Raw genomic sequence first — 22,911 nt, forward strand, 5'->3', positions numbered from 1 at the left:
GCTCCACACTTTCTAGCTGCAGCACCCGGCTCTCGAGCACGGCCCCGGCAGCCCACCCCACCCCACCCTACTCTCTGCCCCCCCCCCCCCCCCGGCTTTCTTAGGAGCCACACCCACTCATGCGCATCAGTGGGGCAGGTTATCAGTTGGGCTGATCAGATGGCTGCTGAGACACCTACACACAGCCAAACCTCCCACCACCTGTGCCTTCTGCCTGCTGCGCCCAGATGTTAGGTCCCAGGGGGTGTCCATGGGTACGTTCTGGCTGGGTGTGGCATCCCCCATGCCCGGCTGAGGAGGGCCACATGCCCTCCCTCACCATGGGGTCAGGCTCTCTGAGCACTTTGCTGCTGTATCGTCAGCACATTATAGGTGCTCAGTACACGTGGTCTGACCAGCTGCAGGCTTAGTCCCAGGCCACCCTGCTACCCACCTCCCACCACTCCACAACTGGGGCCTCCCGGGAGACGGCCAGGGACTCGGCAAGTGACCTCAGCCCCCTGCCCCTCCTGGTACCCTGGCTCCCATCTTGCCTGAGCCACAGGATGCTCCCATGAGCAGGAGCAGGCCTCTGTGTCTCAGACTTTGGCAGCATCGTCGCTGGCTCCTTTCACTCAAACAGTTCTGGGCTGTCCAAACTCCCACCCGAGCAGCCAGCTGCTGGCCACCCAGACGCAGAGGGTTGCCTGCCGCGCGTCTGCCCTGAGCTGAACAGTGGCTGTCACGGAACGCTGAGTCCGCGCGAAGCCCTGCACAGAGAACTTTGTAAATACCTCAGTGAATTCTGACATCAACGTTATTTTTATTAAATGGATTGGGGCGACATGGTCAGCATGAACATCCAGGTTTCAGGTGTGGGTTTCTATGCTGTAAGATCTGTACACTGCACCCTGTGCCCACCACCCAAGTCAAATCTCCTGTCACCTTATATTAGCTCCCCTCCTCCCCCCACCCCTTCCCTCTGGTTTGTGCTCACGAGTTTCAGGTCTATATCCCTCGTATGAGTGAAATCATAGGGCTCTTAGCTTTTTCTGTCTGACATTCCACTCAGCATCATGTTCTCAAGGTCCATCTGTGTCGTTGCAAATGGCGCTACCTCATCCTTTCTTATGGCTGAGTAGTACTCCATTGTGAATAGGTGCCACATCTGTACCCGGTCCTCTATCGTGGGACACTGTGGTTGTTTCCATGACATCAACTTTAAAAGCAGGAACGTTTACCTTTTCATCTTCAGTTTACAGACGGGAAAGCCTCTCAGAGGTTAATCAGCTCGCCCAGGGCATACAGCAAGGAGGCGGCAAACTGGGGCAGCCTCTCTGCTGTCAGCGCCATGACCTCAAACCTCCCTGCTGTCCTGACGCCTTGAGACCATCTCACTTCCAGGTTATCTGCCAGCATCAACTCAGCCTGATAATGACTAATCTGGTTGACATCTATCTACTGACTCAGTCTCTGAACGCAGCCTAAAGCTCACCAAGAAGTTCTGTGAATCGCCCACTGCAGGACAGGCTGGAGAGGGGCAGGGCCGCTGCCTGCGACAGACTGGGGGGGGGGGGGGGGGGGCGGCGGGGGCTGCTCCATCGATTCCATTTCCTCTACCTCGAGCCTCTGAGGCAGACACTGCTGACCACGGGTGAGCTGTGCGTGTGAACAAGAACACATTGCAAAGCCCACGGAGGCCCCATTTAGATGAACTGCAGCCTTGGCCTCTTCTCCTTCCACACACACAGCTGTGAACGTGAAGTGCTAAAGCCACGGCTCCGCCCCTGGGCCGCACTCACCTGGTCTGGGCCAGCACTCGGTGGCCTTGCCCGAGTGGAGGAGGAGCTGGCCTCGCAGGACAGGTCCCAAGGTGACTCCTATGGATGGAGGCTGGCTGCTCACTGACTGTGTCAGCGTCACCCGCTCCCACAGCTCAGAGGCTGAGTCCAGGGCGTAGAATAATGACTCCCTGACCTAGGATGATGGGTGTGAGCTGCCAGGGTGGCAGAAGCCAAAGTCCTCAGGCAGCGGGGACAGGCCCTTTGCCTCCTGCTGGCCTTGTCCCAGGTCCTGAGGCCACATGGGGTGGGCTCTGACACCATCCAGCTGAATGCCAATTCCAGCCCCAGGTTTAGGTGCCCCAGCAAAGGTCTCTGGGGCCTGTGCGGGCCCCTCACAACCCTGGGAATATTTTTTTGGGGAAAATGGCTTTTGAAAGACTCTGGCGCAAAGAACAGTCCGAACTTACGGCGACAGGTAAATCCCCTCGTTACCTCTGGTGGGAGGAGCCGTCAGGGAGCCTCTGGGATGCTGATGTTCTCTTTGGATGTGAGTGAGTTCAGGGACGATTAGATTTGTAAACACCCACAAGCTGTACTCACAAGATCTGTGCATCTGACTTTCAGTTACACCTGAATTTGAAAGTGTAACAGAAAGTGTGGGCGCAGGAACCGGAAGTCGTGTGGTGGGCAGGCCGTGTCAGCTTCTCCAGCCCCATGGCCTTTTCCTCACTGGTCAGCACCCAGGGCTGTGAGGACAGGCCTGTGTTTTGGCGTTTAGCTCTGTAGACCCTGGGCCCCAGGCAGGCAGCCTTGAGTCCCACCAGCCAGGCGAGGGCTTAGTTCAATGCTCCCTCAACCAGGCCGCTCTGCCTGGTACACGGGAGGTGTCCATAACTTCCTGGCAGAGGGAAGTGCTCCTGCGAGGCTTCTCTGACCAGGACCCCACCTCACTCCCAGGAGAAATTAAGTTCTCTCTCTTTTGAGCTTTCATTCCATCTTGTTAATAACGTAATAAACACCAATGGACCCACCTCCCAAAGTGAGACCTGCACATTCCCATTAATTCCGTCTCCCCAACACCCATCCTCATCCTGCCCCTGGGGTCCCCTGCCCACCTGGAGGTGACGACCACCAAACGTCTGTATTTATCATCCCTGTTTTGATTTTGTGACATGTGTCAAAGGTGTTCAGGTATCCCCGTTTGCTAAAAAAAGTGCCAGTTTACGTTTGAGGTCCAAATGTAAGAATTTGTGTCCCTCTGCACTCTCAAAACCCCATAAACCACACGATCATTTAACATACACCTATTTTGGTAAAGTTAACTAGGTGTTCCTATCACCAGTACTGGCCGTCCTCAATGGACTGTGAGCTCCCCGAGGCCAGGGCTTCTCCTGGTTTTATCCCAGCCCTTAGACTAGAGCCTGGAACCAGTAGGAAGCTCAGTAAACGCTAAATGCCTGCATGCTCAGGGGTCGCTGGATAGCTCGGGCCGGCCATTCCTATTCTGAGCACGTGGCAGGGCAGTGCGACAGGGGCATTTTGCGCGTGCCAATCTCTGCAGGAAGTGTGGGCGCTGCAAGCAATGCCGTGATCAGAAGTGTCCCCTTGCTGGAGGGGTTGCCTCCCTGCGCCTGGGCAAGGGCCCTCGCCCTCCATAACTGAGCCAGCCCCCAGCTCCCCGCTCAGGCCCACTGAGACCGAAACCCACAAGGTGAACATGTAGACAAAGCTCACAGGCCTGGGGCAGGGGACCTGTTTTCTATTTCTGGCCCTGCCGTTAATAAGGTGGGTGACCTTGGGCAAGTCACTCTGTCTCCTTCCTCATCTTGTAAAATGAGCTTGGACAGTGATAGCTAATCCTCCCACTAGAGAACTCATCAGAATCACCTAGGAAGCTTAAAAGTGCAAGTCCCAGGTGCTGGCCCACAGGAACTGAGAGAGGAAGCCTGGACTGGGAAGCGATATATGCATATTTACATGATAATAAAAAGGTCGTCAGAAATGCTTGCCTATGGTGAAAAAATTAATTCGTACACAGGGAATTAAAAGCACTCCATACCCCATTTGTGCCATAGGCAACCACTTTTAATCACGTTTTACGTGGTTACTATCTTATTGCTAAATATAAGTTCTTATTTTATCAACTTCAAACATTATCCATTGCCTTTCTGCTATGCTAGCTGAGGGTTTAGCTCACTCAACCCACCCCCACCCCCACCCCCCACACAGTCCTGGCACTATTTCTAGAAGCTGCATTTTAATGCAAACCCCAGGGGATTCTGAGGTAGCTGGTCGGCCAGCCACACAGAGAATCACTGATCGGTTGCTTCCTGGATGGGGATAGAGCCTACAACCTGGGTATGTGCCCTGACTGGGAATCGAACCCGCCACCTCTGGTGTACGGGACGACGCTCCAACCAACTGAGCCACACTGGACAGGGCCCTCAGACCATCTCTTAAGCCTATGGTTCTCCTGCTCGGCTTCTGGAGCCTTTTCCCACCTCGGGGAGCTCGGAAAGGCTGGGCATGGGAGCCATGCTGGCCACCACGTGTTCTGGGTTTGTGGTGGGTGAAACCGCCCTGCCCTGTCATCGTGTTACCTCTTCTCACAAAGTGTCACCTCCATGCCCAAGTTGGATAGTTAGGATGAGCAGATTTGTCCTTTAGGGACTGGCTCAAGCAGATTGCTGAGCATCTGACTTCTTTATAGCCGCCAAGGAGTGGTGTATGCAGACAACAGCACATACAGAAACGAGAATGCACACACTATAGCTAATGCAACAAGGACGAGCTCACAGACGGGGAGTGAGAGAAGGCAGGCACAAAATACACATGCAGACTCCACCTGCGCCAAATTTACAACCAGGTCAAAATTTAAAACCAAAACACAAAACACCACAAAAATGCCAACAAAACCGTCAAACTCACCTCCTGGGATAGAGGGGGTTACCTTTGGGGGTGATGGCCTGGTGATGTTCTCTGTGATCTGAGTAGCTACGCTGCACAGGTGTGTTCACTTTGTACACTTTCCTGAACGTACTTTTCCTTACAAGTGTTCCCAATATACACAAGAAACACCAAGCACCTTTCCGTCCTCTTGGTAAACAAGCCCTCCCTTAGGATGGGCCCAGGCGAAGCCACAACAGGCCTGGTCTCTGTGGCCAGCAGTGGGGTGGGGGAGGGGTGCTGCCCAGACCCCTACCCTGCAGGTCACCATGTATTTCAGGGTTACAGTCTGGCGCCCCACAGAGCGCAGTGGCCTGCTGGGTCAGGGCAGTGGTGGGAAATGAGGCCTGGGAAGGGTGGCGAGACACTAGCCAACTAAGACTTGAGCGCCATCTTCTCCACCTGCCAGCAGCCAAGCTGTCCGGGGGAGGGTGGGCTCTGGCCCCCCGCCAGCCTCCCCAGGCTGCTGGCCAGCCCAGCGTAAATATTATTACCTCCCACGCATCTGAAGGACGTTAATTATTAAAACACATGCCACCCAGGGTAGTGCACTGTAATTAGGTTCAAATTAAATTAGCATCCTCTTGTAATTATGACATCAATAACCACTCTTGAGGCCCCAGTTCTCCAGTCCCTCCGTTATTTCTCAGCATGGGCTGATGCAAGAAAAGGGTCCACTGGCTCCCTGGGACGTGGAAATAATCAAACCAATAAATAAAGCGGAGGCAGCTACGCCAGCCTTTCCCTACTGCTCACTGGCAGGGAGGAGGGTGAGCAGGGCCACCAGGGAGGGCTCTCGCTCTCAGTACTTCCCTGGTGGCTCTGCTGCGTCAGCCTGCAGAGACCAGAAGTCCCAGCGCCTTCACAGGCCAGCAGCGCTGCTTCCGGCCATCTGTTAGCCCTCCTCCGCCCTCCTCCTGGGCCGCCTCCCAGCCGCCGGCCAGGGCCTCAGCCCGTCTGGGTGCACTGCGCACGGCCGTGGCTTTTTCTAAATGTGTTGGCATCTGCTGCTTCCTCCACACCTAGACTGGACATGACCTTGGCACTCACTGAACCCAGCACTGTGCTGGTGGCTGGAGAGATGGATAAGTACGTTGTGTTCAAAGAGATTTTGTTGTTCAACTGGAAAGGAGGATGGGGGAGCGGAGGTCCTGACACCGAGGAGCACGTCTGCAATCCCTGCTGGGGAAGGACCTCCGGAGAGTTCTGGGTGCTACGTGGGCAGGTGCTGATGCTAACGAGCTTCAACTATGGATGCACCTGCCCTCGGAGTGCCTCCTTAAGTCCTGCACCTTGGGGGTTTGGCTTGCCTCATCCCAGTCCCAGCCCTGCCCAGGACGGACCTAGGAACGCAACAGATGTGGCCGAGAGAGGCTCACGGGGCTGGGGCCAAAACCAGACCAGCGGCAGCAGCGCCCCCCGACCTTTGTCTGAATCAGCCTGAGAAAAGAAAGGCAGGAAGGAGCGGGGAGGTTCAGGCATCATTCAATTGGAGAACCAGAGGGTTTATTTTGGTGCCGTTGTAACCAAGGCAACTGTTAAGATGGTGAGATGATTTCAGACCCTTTCACAAAAGAGTGGGTTGGCATCTTGCCCCCCGAAAATTGTGCTCAAGTGAATACACACTGTGTGGCCCCACCAGGAGGTAGAGAAATGGGCGAGATGGGCATTCTCTTCTCCATGATGTCTAAAAATAAAGTGGGAGACCATGGCGAGAGGCAGCTTGCTGCTGGGGCAGGACCGCGTCTCCAGGAGTGGGGACAGATGGAGAGTCACACAATTCATCACCGAGCTGACTTCTTGGGCCCCACAAGGAGCTGGTGCCCTTGATCTGACCCACCCAGAGGGGCTGCAGACAGAAACATCGAGTCTGCGCTGACTCAACACCTGCCACCTCCCCCCTCGGTCCTCCGCACTCTTGCTGCTCCCTTTTAACTAGAGTGCATCCCAAGTACTGGAAACATACATTAAATTTGTTGTTGTTGTTGTTTTTTTGCCTAAAACAGGAGTCCTAGGGACACTCCAGGTGAACCCTGAGCCTGAACAAGTGGATGTAGGGGCAGAACTGCCAGGAGCCAGAATTTTCAGGGGCCCAGCTGGCATGGCTCAGTGGTTGAGCACCGACTGACCTAGGAACCACGAGGTCACAAGTTTGATTTCCAATGAGGGCACATGTCTGGGGTTGCTGGCTCGATCTCCAGTAGGGGGCGTGCAGGAGGCAGCTGATCAATGATGTTTTTCTCTCATGGTTGATGGAGGTTAGGGTTTGATTCCCAGTTAGGGCACATGCCCGGGTTGCAGGCTCGATCCCCAGTGTGGGGTGTGCAGAAGGTAGCCATTCAATGATTCTCTCTCATGGTTGATGTTTTTCTCTCTCTCTCCCTCTCCCTTCCTCTCTGAAATCAATAAAAAAATATTTTTTTAAAAAAAGTGAGGCGGCTGCCCAGCCAGTATGGCTCAGTGGTTGAGCACCGATTGACCTAGGAACCACGAGGTCACAAGTTCGATTTCCAATGAGGGCACATGCCCGGGGTTGCTGGCTCGATCTCCAGTAGGGGGCGTGCAGGAGGCAGCCGATCAATGATGTTTCTCTCTCATTGATGTTTCTATCTTTCTATCCCCCACCCTTCCTCTTGCTCTAAAAAAATCAAGAAAATATTTTAGAAAATGAAAATAAAAATGAGAGACGGCTAGCCAGGCCCCACCACCCACACTGATTTTCCCCAAGTCCAAGGATCAATTTCCATGGCAGCTGGCATCTCACCCAGATCAGAAGGTGGGGCGGCAAGTGGGCTGCCAGGAAGCAGCGCCAGCACGTCTCACCAGAGTACAGGCCCGGGAAGGGCAGGCCACACGATGAGGTCAGGGGTAGGGGTAGGGAGGACAGGCAGATCTCTAGACAATGTGGATGGCAGAGTGGTGACCACCCGTCACACACACACACACACACACCCCTGCTTCCTCTCCCTGGCAGGCCCTCACTACACCACAGTGGCTGCCCTCGGTTGCTCTGCTCCCCTGGGGGCTAGCAGTCCCTGTTGTCTGAACTGCGCGGCCAGCTCTACCTTGACAGTGGGGGACACTGTCAAGTCAAACGGAGCAAGAGATAATCACCTGGGGACAGGCACTCCTTGGCCACGGCCTCTGGAGCACACTGACCTTCAGCTCCATCTCCAAAGAACGGACGGCGGAGGGAGCTGAGCAGGGACCAGGGCCCCGATCTTGCCCACACCATGCCAGCCTGTCTGGTGTTAGCTATGCCTCCTGCTGCCAGGAAGAGGAAAGTTGCCTCACGGCCCTCAGTGAGTCCCTTCTGGCCCTGGCAGGACTGAGCCTGGCCTGTCCTCTGTGCAAATTCCTGGGCACGGCTTGCCGAGCTGCTCCAATCTCTAAGGTCCTTGAGGGCAGCCACGTGCAGTGTCCAGACTGATGAGTCAAAGGAAATCTGCAGCCTTCTGCGTGTGGCCGAGGTGCCAGGTGATGCCCACCACACCCTAGGGGCTGCTCAGAACTCGGGAGGACTGCCCAGCTCCCACTGACAGGCATGCTCCTCTCCACGACCAGCCTCCACGATGAGTGAAAACAAAGGGAGAGACCGTGGTGAGAGCGGGCTTGCCTGTGGGGACAGGCAGCATCCCCAGGAGTGAGGAGACACGTCATCTACACTCCTGCTGACTTCTTGGCCCCTAGAGAGCTGGTCGCAGTCCTGGCGAGGTTCCTGGGAGTGTGGCTAGGCATGTGGTGACCACCTGGGAGCCACCAGTGCCCAGTCTCCTGGCTCTGGGCTCCACCATGACCAACAAGGGCTGCAGACAGCATGTACTATTTTATTGGGCCTCAAAAGCTTTAAATACAGAAAAGGAGAGGCGCGCTGGCATTTGAGAACGGATGTATCAGAGAAATCACATGATCAACAGCTGGACAGAGCTGGGAAGAAAGGCAGTCTGGGATAGAAGTGGGGTGCTCTCTGGCAGCGGGCCTCCAGTGCCAGGATCACACCCCCATTAGCATGAAGTCTTTCATGTTTCTTCCTGATTTGAGGACAATTTTTAAAAAACCACAACCCCCCCATCCAAATAAAAACAGGAAATCAGCTGGGAGAGACTGGACGGCAGTGCCCATCATCTCAGAAGACAGGCTCCTGAGAGCCTCAGGCTCCCTGCACCCCACCCCCAGCCCAGATGCTGCCCTGCAAGGCATTTCCACACTGAAGCAAAGCTGGACCCACTCTAGGCCCCGATCTGGGTCTGGAGCGGAAACACCCTCCTGGCAGAGGAAGAGGTACTGTGTGAGGGGTGCTGGGGCCGGACCCGATTCCCGCTTAGCGGCTGTAGCCAAACTCATCTGCGTCATCGGCTCGGAAGTCTCCGTAGCGCCACAGGTTCAACTGTGAGAACAGAAAATGGCTCGTCAGGGAGGTGGGGTCTGCTGGAACCCCGGGTGCCCCCTCTCTCAGCACCCTCCGGAGCTCCGGAGGGGAAAACTCACCCTGGCGCTCTTGGCTGACTCCTGGGCGTTCAGGTATTCTGTGATCTGGAGGGAGCGAAAAAGGGAGGGATCAAGATGAGGGTATTCACAACTGGGCAGCCAGAATGACCGTTGGGCGCCCAGGTCAGGGCCACGTCACCCCCTGCCCAGTGGATCCCTAGCTCCCTCAGAGTAAAAGCCAACGTGCATGCCAGCTGTCTCCCAGCTCCACACTGGCTGTCCCATCTGCCGGAAGCTCCCCCTCCGGCCCACCTGGCTACTATCCCGCCCTTTCAAGTCTGATAAAGGTACTGCCTTCTTAGTAGGGGAACGTGGCTGGGTGGGAAGTGATCAACCAAAGAACTAGCATGCACATATGCATGACCCATGGACACAGACAATAGGGTGGTGAAGGCCTGGGTGGGCGGTGGGGGTGGGCTAGAAGAGATTAATGGGGAGCGGGGGGGGGGGAAGTGGGGAGGAAAAAAGGGGACATCTGTAATACTTTCAGCAATAAAAATTTAAAAAAATGTATCACCTTCTTGAGGCCTCCAATGACCCCATTTAAAATTATAACCAGCCCAGCCAGTGTGGTTCAGTGGTTGAGTGTCGACCTATGAACCAGGAGGTCATGGTTTGATTCCCCATCAGGGCACATGCCTGGGTTGTGGGCTGGATCCCCATTAAGGTGTGTGCAGGAGGCAGACAATCGAGAATTCTCTCATTGATGTTTCTCTCCCTCTCCCTCTCCCTCTCCCTTCCTCTCTGAAATCAATAAACATATAGTTAAAATAAATTATAACTAGCCCCTCCCACACACTTCTGATTCTCTTTAAAGTGAGAGCCTTTTATCTTATTTTCTTTTTAAAGGAATGGCTTTTATTATTTTTTAGTTGAATTTATTGAGGTGACATTGGTTCACAAAACTATACATGTTTCAAGCATACAACGCAACCGAACATAATCTACACGCTGCACCATCACCCAAAGCAAAGTCTCTTCCCATCTCCGATGCCCCCACTTTGCCCCCTCCACCTAGCCCCCCCTTTCCCTCTGGCTATCACCACACTGTTGTCTGTGCTACGTGTTATATATATGTGTGTGTGTGTGTGTACTAGTACCTGTGATGGATTTTTGCTTAATCCCTTCACCTCCTTTCATCCGGTACCCCAAATGCCCTACCCTCCACCCAGACAGCTGTCAGTCTGTTCCACGTGTCCATGCCTCTGGTTCCATTTTGTTCATTAGATTCCACATGTAAGCGAGATCATACTGTATTTGCCCTTTATTTGTATTTTCTCCTTTTCCATTGCATGTGTCTTCTAACATTCTATTTCCCTGACTTATTGTATCTATTTTTATTGCTCATCTCCTCATGCTTGAACGAGGCTCCACAGGGGAGGGATATGTCTCTTGTTCACTGAGATATGCAGGCCCTCAATAAATGTTTGCTGAAAGAATGACTAGATGAATCAATGAGCACGTTAGGTGTTTATCTCAGGGCAAAGGAATTTTCTAGACACCAGAGACATATGGGTAGCTTCGCATGGGCGACACTAAGGTCTCTGGTTCTACAGGGAAACTTAAGCTGACGCCTCGGAGCAATCTCAGGACACTGGGGATTTCCAGGGGGAGGACTAGAACCAGGCCTCCTGTCCAGAGGAGACACAGGAGCAATTCACACGGGTCTTTCTCCAAATGAATTTTCACTCGCATAAGCAGTCCAGGGAGCCACACACCGCTGCAACACTGCGTGGGGAGCCGGGAAAGGCAAAGGGGCTGGGAGTTGGGAAAGCAAGGGGCACGTCAAGACAGAACACAGGTTTCAACCCTGCCACCCTCACCCTTCCTCTCGGAAGGAGTGTGGGAGGGCAAGGCTGGCCCCAGCCCATCCCTCGAGGCTGGTATGTCCCGGGATCTCAGCTATGGCTTAGTGAGAGGCTGGGAGGACTCCGATGAGCAGGGTCCTCAGTGGAAGGGGCCGCTAGTCCCCTGAACAGGATCGTAATGATCGACACCTGAACAGTGTAAGCCGGTCCCCCACGTGTCAGCCCCATCCTCACGGCCCAGCCTGGGGAGCAGCAAGCTCTCATCTCACAAAAGGGAGACTCAGGCGGCTCCAGGCCCTGGGGACTTTGCAAACAGGCTGGGGGGGGTGTTGTGGCAGAGTCCCCTCGGACCCCTTGGCACTGCCGCCTGGCTCTGGCAGCACTGAGCGCCAGGAGCTGGTTGTGGACTTGGAAGTTGTATGTTAGAGAAAAGGAAGTGACAGGGGGTGAGAAAGCAAGACAGGCTTTGACCCTTTCCATGCCACCCCCGGCAAAGCTTTCTGGCCTGTCCTGGGGGTACATGCACAGGGAACTTTCCGCTCTAGTTTGCAGCTGCATTCTCAGCCAAACCTGCAGCCAATTAATTTGGGATGTAATTAGCTTTTTTTTTTAAGCCCCAACAAACCGAAATCCATTATCTTTCCCCAGCAGGAACAGCAGGATGGTGGGCTCCTGCTCCCTCCCTGGCTCTTGGCGCAGTCCCCGGTCCCCTCTGTGACGCCAGTTGGAGACACTAGGGGCCTGCCCCCGCAGTGGTGCCCACCTCCGCGTCACATACCACTTTCTGGAACTGCTTCTCCTTGCGCACCTCCACCATGACCAGTCCCTCCTTCACCAAGCCCAGCCCCACGTCCCCCTTGGAGTCTGCAAACTGCAGGGTGACGTGGGGGCAGCTGGCGCTCAGGTGCTCCACGTTGAGCAGGCACTGGGTATTCTGGATGTCCCGCACCACGCTGTCCACGGCGTCTGTTCGAGCATCCTCCTGGAGCAGAAACACCCAGGGTCGGGGGAGAGGGGAGCCTGAGCAAAAACTGGCCACCTGAACCCCAGGTCCTGGTCCTGGACCTCCAAGAAAGTTACCCGGCGGGCGCCTGCAGCTCACTGCCCACTCAGATCCTACCGAGGGAGGAGGCAGGCTCTGGACAGGAAGTGTCCCTCTCCTTTTGTCCCTCCTCCCCCCCTCCAAGCCTATCTGCATGTCATCCCATCCTCTCCCCCAACCACCTGCCGTGTCTCGGAGAACATGTGGCTTTTCCACATGGCACACGAGCCTGCACCTGCTGCCCGGGCCCGACCACTCCCACCTTGGCTGGCCTTGCTCCCGCAGTGACCTCCCAGCCCCCACCTCTCTGCCTTCACTGTCATCTCAGGGTCTCTCCACGCTCAGGCCTCCTCATCACCACAGACTGACTGCCCTGGATCTACTCTGTCAACACCTTTTCCTACTGTTTCTCTTCAGCCCTGCAGTAATTTTGTAAAAAGGCAGAAAATCTTCTATGGTGCTGATCCTACCCTACATCTGCCTCTCAGCAGCCTGCATCTGGCGGCCGCTCCAACCATGCCTTTCCATCGGCTCTTGCTCTGAGCCCCAGGGAGCTGCTCCAATCATGCGTTCAGATGCCCCTCACTCTGAGCCCTGGGGACTCCTGGAGGCTGAGGCCAGGCCCCTCCTCTGCCTGCCCGGCCTCCCTGGGGCGCTGGAACTGCAGCTGGAGTGGTGCGCCTGCAGCCCTGAGCACAGTCTTCCTCTCAGGGGGCACAGTCACCTCAGGCTCTTCCTTAGGCTGTGGGGACACAGGCTGTCCCCTCCCATCCCATGTCTACAGACCACGCTGTACACCCCCAGGTTTAAACTCAAATCCTCGACTGAGGCTCATCTCGCTTTCCATTTCCACACTGAACACTAGGCCGCCTGGAGCTCCAACAGCCTGTATTTGGCCCTTCTCCCCTCCCTTATCTTGGCCAGCAGCAACAGACCCACATGTAAAACCCATCTTAGCCTCTGCCCCTCCCGCGCCCCACCTGCTCTGACGGTGCTCGGAGACCTGGCCTTTCTCCCCAGCCCCACTCGCACGGCCCTGGTTTGGTCACCGTTGTCCCTTGCCTGGATTTTCAATGCAGTTGTGTCCCAACAACTCCTTCCAGTCTCCTTCCCTGTTCTAGAAGCAACTTTCAAAACCAGACTTGACCATATCACACTTCTGCTGACAATCCTGCCACACCCCTCCTGCCCATAATACACAGAATAAACTTGATCCCCAGGCCCTGACCTGCTTTTCCCTTTTCATTTCCTGACACTGACCGCAAGCCCTGAGGACCCGGCTGTGGTGGACTAGTCTTTGCCCCCGTGCACCTGGCCATGGGCCTACCCATTCCTACGGACTAGCTCAAGTGCTCTGATGCCACCACCTCTGGCACCTTCCCTCAACTTGCTCAGTCACTCCCATGTTTTGAGTCCTGTTACTAAGAGACCACCCATTGTTCCCACTCCTGTCAGCCTGTAAGGGCCGCAGGGGTGGCTGAGTGCTACTGGACAGTCCCTTTCGGAAGGAGAGAAGGTGCATTGACTCACATCTTGGGGCACCTGGATGAAGGCGAAGGCATACTCCGTGGCTTGAGCTGGCAGCACACGAGTGCTGAAGGCAGGCGGCAGGGCACCCAGGCGGGTGGACGGCAGGATCTCTCTCTGCAGAGGGCACACCAGGCCAATAGCATCACACACTTGATGAACCCTTGTTCCGAAAAGACAACTCCTGTGGCCAGGCCTCTGGGCGCTCTGATGGAGGGACTGTCTGCTAGCCCACGGCTCTAGTGGCGGGACTGCCCGCTGAGCCACTGCAGTGAGGTCTTGGGAGAGCATGGCCTGCTGGCACCTGCAGTGGGCAACTGTGGCTCACATGCTGTTAACCTGGTTCCCACTAATGTAATTTGATAACTGGACTCTAGTCGCAGTTTTTCTTTCTTTCCAGTGCCTTCCCTCTTCCACACCAGGGGCGCTCTGGCTGGGAGAGCTCACCAATATGAGGGTCCGGCAGCGTCCTGGCTGCCCATGGTGCTGGCCAAGCCTGGGAGGACCTCTCCTCTGGTGGATTCCCAGGTAGTAAATTGGGTGTATGGCCCAGTTCTGGGCTTTCTGCTAACTGACCCTCAACTCTAGTCCTTCTGGAAAGTGGGCAGCCACAGCCACAGCTCAGGAACCACACATCCTGAGCGACAGTGCTCTCCCAGGCACCCTGCCACCTCAGGAGTGTCCCTCCCAGCAAACCTCGGTTTGGGGATGTGCTGGACGTTAGCAGATGGGGACAAGCACCATGTTGAGCATGCGGACCAGGAACTGAGTGTGGAGGGCCTTCCTGGGCCCCCTCTTCGGAGGCAGGGCACTCAGAGACCTATGGGTGCACACAGGCCTCTGCCAGAGATGCCAGTTTTGCCTGGTCACTCAGGGGTCATGGCCTGTCACACAAACAGTAGATGGCCCTGACCTAGGGGCTACTGTGTTGAATGGCCCTGGCAGCCACTTGGAGCCCCCCTCTTGTCCAGCTCCCGGCCCCCCACTCACGTTGCCGTAGTCAATGTAGAAGACGTGCACTTTGGCAGGAGACTCGACTTTCTCGACTCGGGCCCGGTACCTGCAATGGCATCATGGGCAGAGCTCAAGGGACAGCCCCGAGGAGTCAATCTCCTTGGAGCCTCAGTGATGGCAGGGGAGTGGGCATAGCACTTCCCTGTCCAGGAGTCGGAGAGCACACCCGTGGGTGTCACAGAGGACAGGCCTCAGACTCCATGGGGGCACTGTGGTCACCATTTAATGGAATCAGAGCATAGCTGGGAGCAGAGGGAGGGAGAGGGCAGCATGTGAAGCAGATTAATGTGTCCTTGGGGCATAAAGCAACAAGACTAATGACTAGATTGATGTCTGCTGCTGAAGCTCGGCACACTAAACAGCAGCTGTAATTAGCCGGCAGAAGTGTCTGGGAGGCCGCAGTGGGAACACATCCAAGTCACTTCGTCACCCTGGGAGGGCCATGGGCCCTGCCCTCGGTAGACCAGACGTAAGTGACCTTGCTGCCTGTGGGCAAGGCTGCTGCTGCTCATGTCCCAGACAGTTGGGGTGGAGGCGGGGTGGCTGGCCTGGGCTCACTGAGACATCATTTTTCCTGAGTGGGGTGACGGGTGTGTTTGAGAGACCCAAACAGCCAGGACTCCCCCAGCAGAGTGAGGGGAGAGAGGAGGAGCACACTTCTGTAGTCTGGAGGCTGGCTGGACTGCAGGAGAATCAAGGCCCACAAGGGCTTTAGGCAATATAGAGGGCTACCCTGGGGAGGCGGCCAAGGTCAACAACACCCCGGTGGACACCAGGCTGCAGAGGCAAATGCCTGGTCTAGCCGGTGGCCTGAGGACAGACTGGCCCCGGCTCCTGCTGCACTGCTTGGGCCCCAGTGGCTTACCATTCTCCATCCACAAATTTGGCAATGCAGAATTCTCCCCGGCGCGGGGCGTAGGAGCCCTCGACAGGAGGGTGGCTGGCGATGTCATTTCGCATGTTCTCCATTAGCTTCTCCAGCTGGGTGCCTGATGGGGAGGAAAAGAGTGAGACCAGGGTGCCAGGTTCTTTGGAGGCTCATTCTGGCTGGGGAGGCAGATGAGCCTGGGCGTGGGTGGGTGAGGAATTCTGTAGAGCGTCTGCAGCACTGACTCGCCCCCATCCCCCAGGGAGGTCCTCTCTGCTCTCTGCTCAAGAGGTTTCATGCTGTTTGTCCTCAAAGGCAGGACGGTGACTTGCTGACTATGGAGCCCGTGGGAACACTCCTGGGCTTTGGGGAAGGAGGTGGAGAATGTGAGTGGACGTGGATCAAGGCCAAGGCCAACCAGCCTTCTCTAGGGTGGGAGCTGGCCAGCCTGCTGCCCATTCCTACAAGAGCTGGCCCTGGCTTGGGCCACAGAGGTGGTGACTGACCGCAGCCACTCTCTGCAATGTCTCCTATAAGCTAACGTGGAGATAAAGGATAAGCCCCATACAACCCCGGACAAGGAAAGGCCTGGGAGTCTGAGCATAAAGGATGGAGAGCAATTCTGAGACACGGTGCAGCCTCAGTGTCTCAAACTTGTCCACTCTGACCAGTCACTGTGCAAGACACATGCTGAACTGAACTCCCAGTGCTGTCAGGTTAGGATTCTTCCCTCCCATCCCAGTTCAGTGCCCTCCTCAGCCGGACCGGGGGTGGGGGAAGCTCTCCTTCCCTGCTTGTCTTTCCTGAACACTCTGACCTTGGGGCTCTGTTGCTTGCCTGTCTTTTTGTTTTCTAGGTTTAGCAACACCCAGGGTCTTCTCAAGTTCCCTTCCGGCTCCTTCCTTCTGCCTCCCACTTGCTAAGCCAGCATCAGTCCCCAGTGGCTTCTCCCTCACATCCCTCCTGGCCCTGACCCTAGGTCTGCATCAGACCAGTTGTGCCTGCTTTGCTCTCTGAGGTCAAAGTGCGGGGTGCCTGTGGATTCCTCTTTTCACCTTCAGGGCCCAAGGCGCCACTCACTATAACAGATGCCTAACACATGTCGGCTGCTGGTACCCTTGTCGGTTGGCCTTACAAGTTCCTCGTCTGAGTGTATGTTCCTGCCATACGGCGAGCTCCTTCAGGGCACAGACCACAGCTCCCCTGGTTGTCACTCTTGCAAGGCCCAGGAGAAGCCCTGACGTGCAGGGCGCTTGCTAACTCAGCTGCATTGAGGGTGACCTCTGCACATGCACATGGGAGGTCTGTCCACTCTTGGGCCTCTGCACAGGCCACTGCCCGACTGCTTCAGAACAGGGGCTTTAGGATGCAGTGCCCTTCCCCCACCCAGTGGTAAACACTACCATTCTCCTGAGATAATGTTCCTTGCCCAGACAGTAAAATTTCAGGGACTGAGGAGAAGCCTCTATAGAAGACAAGTTCCTCCTATACTTGGTTTATTTTTATTTTTTTGCTCCAAGGCAACAGAAAGCAGGCTTTGCCTCCTCAAACAGGCAAAGCCCTCTGGGAGGTGCTTACACAGACACCTGGTTGGTCATTTATAGCTAATGGAAACGCTTTCATCATTTCATCCGCTGCTTCCCCAAGGCAGGGTCTAATTAAGAGAAGGGAGAGAGGACGTCCCCAAGAGGGGGTGAACAGTTGCAGAAGAGGGGCTGTGTGTGCTGAGGTTTATTTTCCTGGATTTCATGGAGCCACTGGGGGACAGGGTTTTCTCTGGAGCCCACCGCGACTCTCCAGACAATGTGCCATGAAGCGCTCACTCCCTTCTCCAATGTTCTAAAAAGACGCGGTTTCCTCCTTCATTCTCTGTCTTTATTTTCTGCCTTGGCTACTGCTCACTGCAGCGTCACGGCTCCCTAGGGCTGAGAGAGACAGTGGGCGGGCGGGGTACTGGCTGGTACATGAAGCCTCTGAGATTAGAGGCCGACGGGTCAAAGGCCTTGAACCCTCAAGCTCTGTCCCTGGGAGACTTTAGGGTCCTGTTCTTATTCAAGGGGAGTCCTCCCCAGCAGGACCGGAGGTGGGCGGAGCCCGTCTGGGAGCTGTGTATGCTGGGGGGGATCTAGCTGGTGTCTGCGCTCAGGAACACCACCCTGTAAGACTCCTTCCACTACGAGCAGACCCGGAGGCTGGGTCTCTCGTGGCTTCATTCCCAAGGCAATGGCTCGTCCAGCTTCCACCAGGATGGCAGCTGACCTCAGAGAACCTGATCTAGCCCGGCCAGTATGATCAATGGTTAGAGTGTCGGCCCATGAACCAAAGGGTTTCGAGTTCCATTTCCGGTCAAGGGCACATGCCCAGATTGCAGGTTCAACCCCTGCCCGGTTGGGAGGCAACCAATCATCGGTGTTGTTGCTGTCACATAGATGTTTCTCTCTCTCTCTAAAAACCAATGGGAAAAAATATCCTCTGGTGAGAATGAGCAACCAGAAAAGAGAACTTGATCCTGAAGGCTCATCAGCTCCATCCTTGCCTCTCCCAAGTATAGGTCAGGTACAGGACTCGAAACTGTCAAAATGACATTAGCACAAAAGCAGCTGCCTGGGAAATATCATTAGCGAGGAAGTGGCTGAGACGAAGCTGTTGGTGATCTGGAGTGGGCCTGGGTGGGCCGAGGGGGCGAGCAGAGCTGCATCCTGTCACCTAGGGGCCGCCCTGAGTGCCAGTGACATCTTCGGTCCTCTTGGCCTTGCAAGGATCAGGCTCCTGGGCCCTAGAGGCGGCTCTGAGAGCCCTTTCCTCTGCCCTGGCTGGCAATGAGAGGGAGGTCAGGTTACAGGGAGTGGAGGTGGGAGGCTGGGCTGAGGTTTCTGCCTCGGGGACCCTGGCCACAGGGCACAGCACTGGAGGGCAGGAAGGAGGAGGATGGCTTTAGAAAGACCACCTGGGGAGGACTTCCCCTGGTGTGCCTCCTGTTTCCATGGCAAATGGCTACCATTCAGGGCTGTGGTTACCTCTAGAGAAACCCCAGCAGAGACAAGCCCACACTCCCCTCCTCCACCTGCCTTCCCAGGAAGCTGACGGGGAGAGGGCTGGGAGATGCCAGTTCTTGCTTCCTGACCATAGAGACAATCTGTTCACTGCTTCCTGATAGGCTTTGAGGGCCACAAATCCTCATGCCCAGCTCAGCCAGGGGTGCCTGGAGCAAAACAATTACCTAAGAGTCTCAGAGCACCACCCAGACAAAACTGGTTACCTCACCAGTCCTCAGAGGACCTGCTCAGCCCGCCCACGCCAGGGCGTACTTGCAGGTCACGCTATGAACAGTGCTGGGGCCTGGTGGCTGGGCAGTAGGGGAGGGCCCTGGAGGCAGCTGGAGGAGGCAGCGCTGCCTGGGCTGGGCCTGAGCACTCACCTGTCTCCACATCCTGCACGTAGAAGTGCAGGTCATCAGTGATCTCGGTCACAAACACTGGCTTATAGGTGGCTGAGCGCTCCTTCTCCTCCGGCACGGGTGGCACCTCGTCCACAGGCTGCTCCACGTAGTGTGCCCAGACCTGCGTGTGGCCAGCAGAGGGGAGGAGGGGAGGAGGAAGCGAAGTCAGAAAGGATACCAGGAACGGGACTTTGGGGCAAGTGGGTCACCCGGGGTGAGTGAATGTGGGAGTCACCACAGGCACTCACGTGGCCCTGGGCTGGCCCCTGGGACCCTCCTACTTCTGGGAGGTGTGGGGACGAGTGCTCTTAAGTGCTTCTGATCCAGTGGCTCTCAACTTCTGGCAGGCATCGGAGCAACTGGGGAGCTTATTAAAAATGCAGGTGCCTGGGTCCCACGGCATGCCTACTGAAGTAGGGTGTTCTAAAGGTCCCGAGAAAGTAAAGGTCCCAGGGAAGCAAAGGAGACTCAGAGTGCAGGCTCCGGCGATTCTCATGCCCGCCAGCAGGACCTCGGCCCTGGGGTGGTTCTGGCCCCTTCCCCCTCCCCCATACCACTCTGCAGGGTCACTGACTGCCACAGGGCCACTGGCACTCCTGAGGCAAGTGACAGCCCTGGGCCGGGGAGGGGAGGGCTCGTCCCTGTGCAAGAACGCCCCTTCTCAGCAGCTTCTCTGTCCTCATCTCAAGCAGGTCGCTCTGACCCCAGCTCAGAAGTGGGACCACTCCCTCCACCGTCCTCCTCCCTTCCTTCCCAGCCCTGAGCTGTCAGGGAAGCAGCAGCTCAGATGCTGATGCTACGTGACAGTGCGTCAGGTCCAATCCCGCGGCCAGGAGGTTATCCTGCCAGTGCAGGGAAGGGAGGTGGCCTTCCAGCTGAGCAGGGGGAAGGCGGTGAGGGACTGCGGGGCCTGGACCACACGCGCCCCACAGGCAAACACACAGGAGCAGGGGTGATAAAAGAACTAGCCCCAAACTTACATGCTTACTAGGTGCCAGGAGCCATTCTAAACATTCTCCAAGTATGAACTCATTTAATCCTCACAACCACCCTTTGAGTGGAGATGAATGCGACCCGCTTTACAGAGGAAACTGAGGCACACGGGCTTGTTAGGAGCAGAACCAGGACTTGAACACAGGTAGGCTGGCTCAGAGCGCTTCCGGAGGCTTTTGGCTTTGACCGGGACTCTGGAGACAGCAGGCAGCACTGAGCAGTGGCCTTCATTGTGTCGTCTAACTTTGGTCAGAGGGGCCTTCTCTGAGTCTCCTTTGCTTCCCTGGGAAGGTGAGGCAGTCTGACACGCGACCACCCGCTGACATGCGGATTCCTGGGTGGCACCAGGAAGCAGCTGAGGACAGGAATGCCGGACTTACTGAGCCCCTTGGGTCACAGCCACTGAGGCCAGGCTCCAGCCTTTAATGTGGCACAAGTGTGTGTCCTCCCACTAGAGGCCTGGCATGAGCAACAGGAACTATCCAAGCCCAGGGTGGGGGAAGGAGTGGCTGCCAGTGAAAGGAATTCTAAGGACAAAATTAGGCAGGTTTAGGGAATAAAGAGGGCCCACGGGGGAGGAATGCATATGTGAAGGACAGAGGTATCTCTGGCCTGAGCAATTAAAGCAATTGTAAGGTAGATCAAAAGCAGCCCTGACCTGAGCAATTTGGAGACACCAAAGTGCTTATCTTACTTGTACCAAGGATAGAAAAAGGCCACAGGATAACGGGTGGGGAGGGGGGTGTGGGGGGGTAGGGGACACACATACATTCACAGAGGATAAAAAAAAAGTCACAGGATAATGAAAGAAGGAAACACATTTTCAGAGAATGGAGGAATGTCGCAAGATAAGGGGGAGAGAAAGAGGCTTCACCACATGGGCTTTGGCCTTTGAAACTGATATATGTAACAAAATAACCAATGAGGAGAGCATGGGGGTCCTAAACTAATGAAAGGTCCCATTAGAAAGGGCCCAGCTCAAACAAAGAACTGCAGCATAGATAAACCCGAGACAAAGGGACACCAGCAGGGATTTTCCCATTAGAGAGAGAGAGCAGGCTTTTCCCACTTCGGGCCCCTGCCCAGGAGACACCTCTGCCCAGACGGAGTCTGTATATACTTCCAATAAACGTCTACATCAGGGGCCCTCAAACTACGGCCCGCGGGCCACATGCAAATACAAATATTGTATTTGTTCCCGTTTTGTCTTTTTACTTCAAAATACGATATGTGCAGTGTGCATAGGAATTTGTTCATAGTTTTTTTTTTAAACTATAGTCCGGCCCTCCAACGGTCTGAGGGACAGTGAACTGGCCCCCTGTTTAAAAAGTTTGAGGACCCCTGATCTACATTTTTATTGAAGAAATCTGTTAGTCCATGAATTTATTCTTCATCTTCGTCGGACAGAAACCCACGAGAAGTCTGTACCCAAATCCCATGTTTCACCAGGGAGTGGCTGAGGGAGACGGGAGAGACGTCTCTTGCGTCCAATCCAAACCTCTGCCTCCCATACAGACAGTGCCCTCCACCTTCTGAGGCTGAGCTCATGGGCCCCTGGTCCAGGGCTGGGCTCTACCCCAAACAGCTCCCGACCCCTCTCACTTTCCTCCAACACCTGTCCTACCAGCTCGGCCACCTCCCTCATCGTAAGCACCGAGACACCTCTGCTTCACTGGCCCAGGCCTGGCCACCACAGGAGAAGAGGGAGCAGAACTACTCAGTCAGGTCAGGGACTCGGGGCCTAACCTGCCAGGCCCCCTCCCCTATGAAAGGGGTCTCTGCACTTTCCTATGAAAGAGTCTCTCCAATCAGAGGCCTTGGCTCGGACCACTGAGAGCACTCGGGGGAGGGGGAGCAGCCCCAATTCCTCCAGTTCCAGGGGCTGCGTCCTGCTGAGGCTCAGACACTGAGAGCACTGGGGGTTGGGGGGTGAGAGGGACGACGACAACGACAACAAAGCCCCTATTCCTTCTGGTTCCGAGGCCTGCAACTTGCCGAGGCTGAGCCTTTCCTTCTGCCCCCTCTCAGGGAAGTGACTGCTTAGCCAGCCACGCCTATCGGCCTCCAGGCTCCCCTGAGATCCCTGCAGCTCTGAGCATCATGGGGCTCTCACTGCCTCAGAGAGACAAGATGGGCTTGGAGTGGGCCCGAGCCTGGGAGAAGTTCTGGGCTCCCACCCGAACGCCACCCTGCTTCCCTCCGCTGTGGGGGAAGGAGGTTCCACAGTAGAGTTGATGAATTGGGAACAGACTGACAAGGTGAGAGCAGAAACTGCTAATGACTCAAGTCAAAGAGCCTTAGGCGACAGCATCAGGTTTCCTCTGGGGAGAGGGAGTTTCTTCCTACAGGCTCGGGGCAGCAGCTGGAGGGCAGGCTCAAGGGGCAGCAGCTGGCGGGCATGGTGATACAAACAAAAGCCTGAGGATGGCTCTCAGCCCCCTTGCTCCCACATGGAGGGCAATAAAGGGGCCACTGGTACTATGACAGGTCCCAGCTCATTGGGCCACAGGAAGGAAGCAGTGGGGTGCACATGCTGCCTCGGGAGGTGAGAAGACACTAGCAGCATGCAGTTGCCAAAGGATAGAAGAGGGGGAGTTGCACCTCAGCTAGAGGAACCCCATTTCTAAGTGAGGCTGGGTTCGCCCTCTGAATAGTAGAGCCCTGAAGGTTCCCTCTTTCCCTGGGGAATGGAGGTAACCAGTTATTCCCTGGGGCTTGGCTGCCAGTGGCCCTCGGCAGGCTGGTAAATGCAGCCTGGCCGGGAGGGAAGCTTCTTGGTGGGAAGGAGTCAGTCAGCTGGGACAGGCTTGGCTGCCCATGTCCCCAGCCTTAAACATGGGTTCATTTTGCCCATTTTGTCTTATGTTGCCCTTCTGTAGAACTGGGGCGGGGGGGGGGGGGGGGGCGAGACACCTGCCAGACATGTGCCATTTTCCCACAACCACCCCGACCCTCTGATAGCTCAGATCCCTGACAAGAAAAACCCAAAGACCCCTTCCGGCAGGAACAGTAACTGTACACAC

The 22,911-nt window shown here is 55.8% G+C and overlaps 1 protein-coding gene across 1 annotated transcript in view; it reads right to left on the bottom strand.

Annotated features, from left to right (window-relative positions):
* Positions 1-8,516: 8,516 nt before the first annotated feature.
* SND1 (staphylococcal nuclease and tudor domain containing 1) overlaps positions 8,517-22,911 on the bottom strand; it is a 456,936-nt gene continuing 442,541 nt past the window's right edge. Inside the window, exons 18-24 of the mRNA XM_036328783.1 lie at positions 18,875-19,016; positions 15,454-15,577; positions 14,565-14,634; positions 13,578-13,691; positions 11,784-11,987; positions 9,198-9,242; positions 8,517-9,096 (exon numbers count right to left, since the gene is read on the bottom strand). Coding sequence (XP_036184676.1) covers positions 9,031-9,096; positions 9,198-9,242; positions 11,784-11,987; positions 13,578-13,691; positions 14,565-14,634; positions 15,454-15,577; positions 18,875-19,016 — 765 coding nt within the window. The 3' untranslated portion in view covers positions 8,517-9,030. The remainder of the gene's footprint in view (positions 9,097-9,197; positions 9,243-11,783; positions 11,988-13,577; positions 13,692-14,564; positions 14,635-15,453; positions 15,578-18,874; positions 19,017-22,911) is intronic.

Source organism: Myotis myotis, unplaced genomic scaffold (assembly GCF_014108235.1).
Source record: "Myotis myotis isolate mMyoMyo1 unplaced genomic scaffold, mMyoMyo1.p scaffold_m19_p_11, whole genome shotgun sequence".
NCBI lineage: Eukaryota > Metazoa > Chordata > Mammalia > Chiroptera > Vespertilionidae > Myotis > Myotis myotis.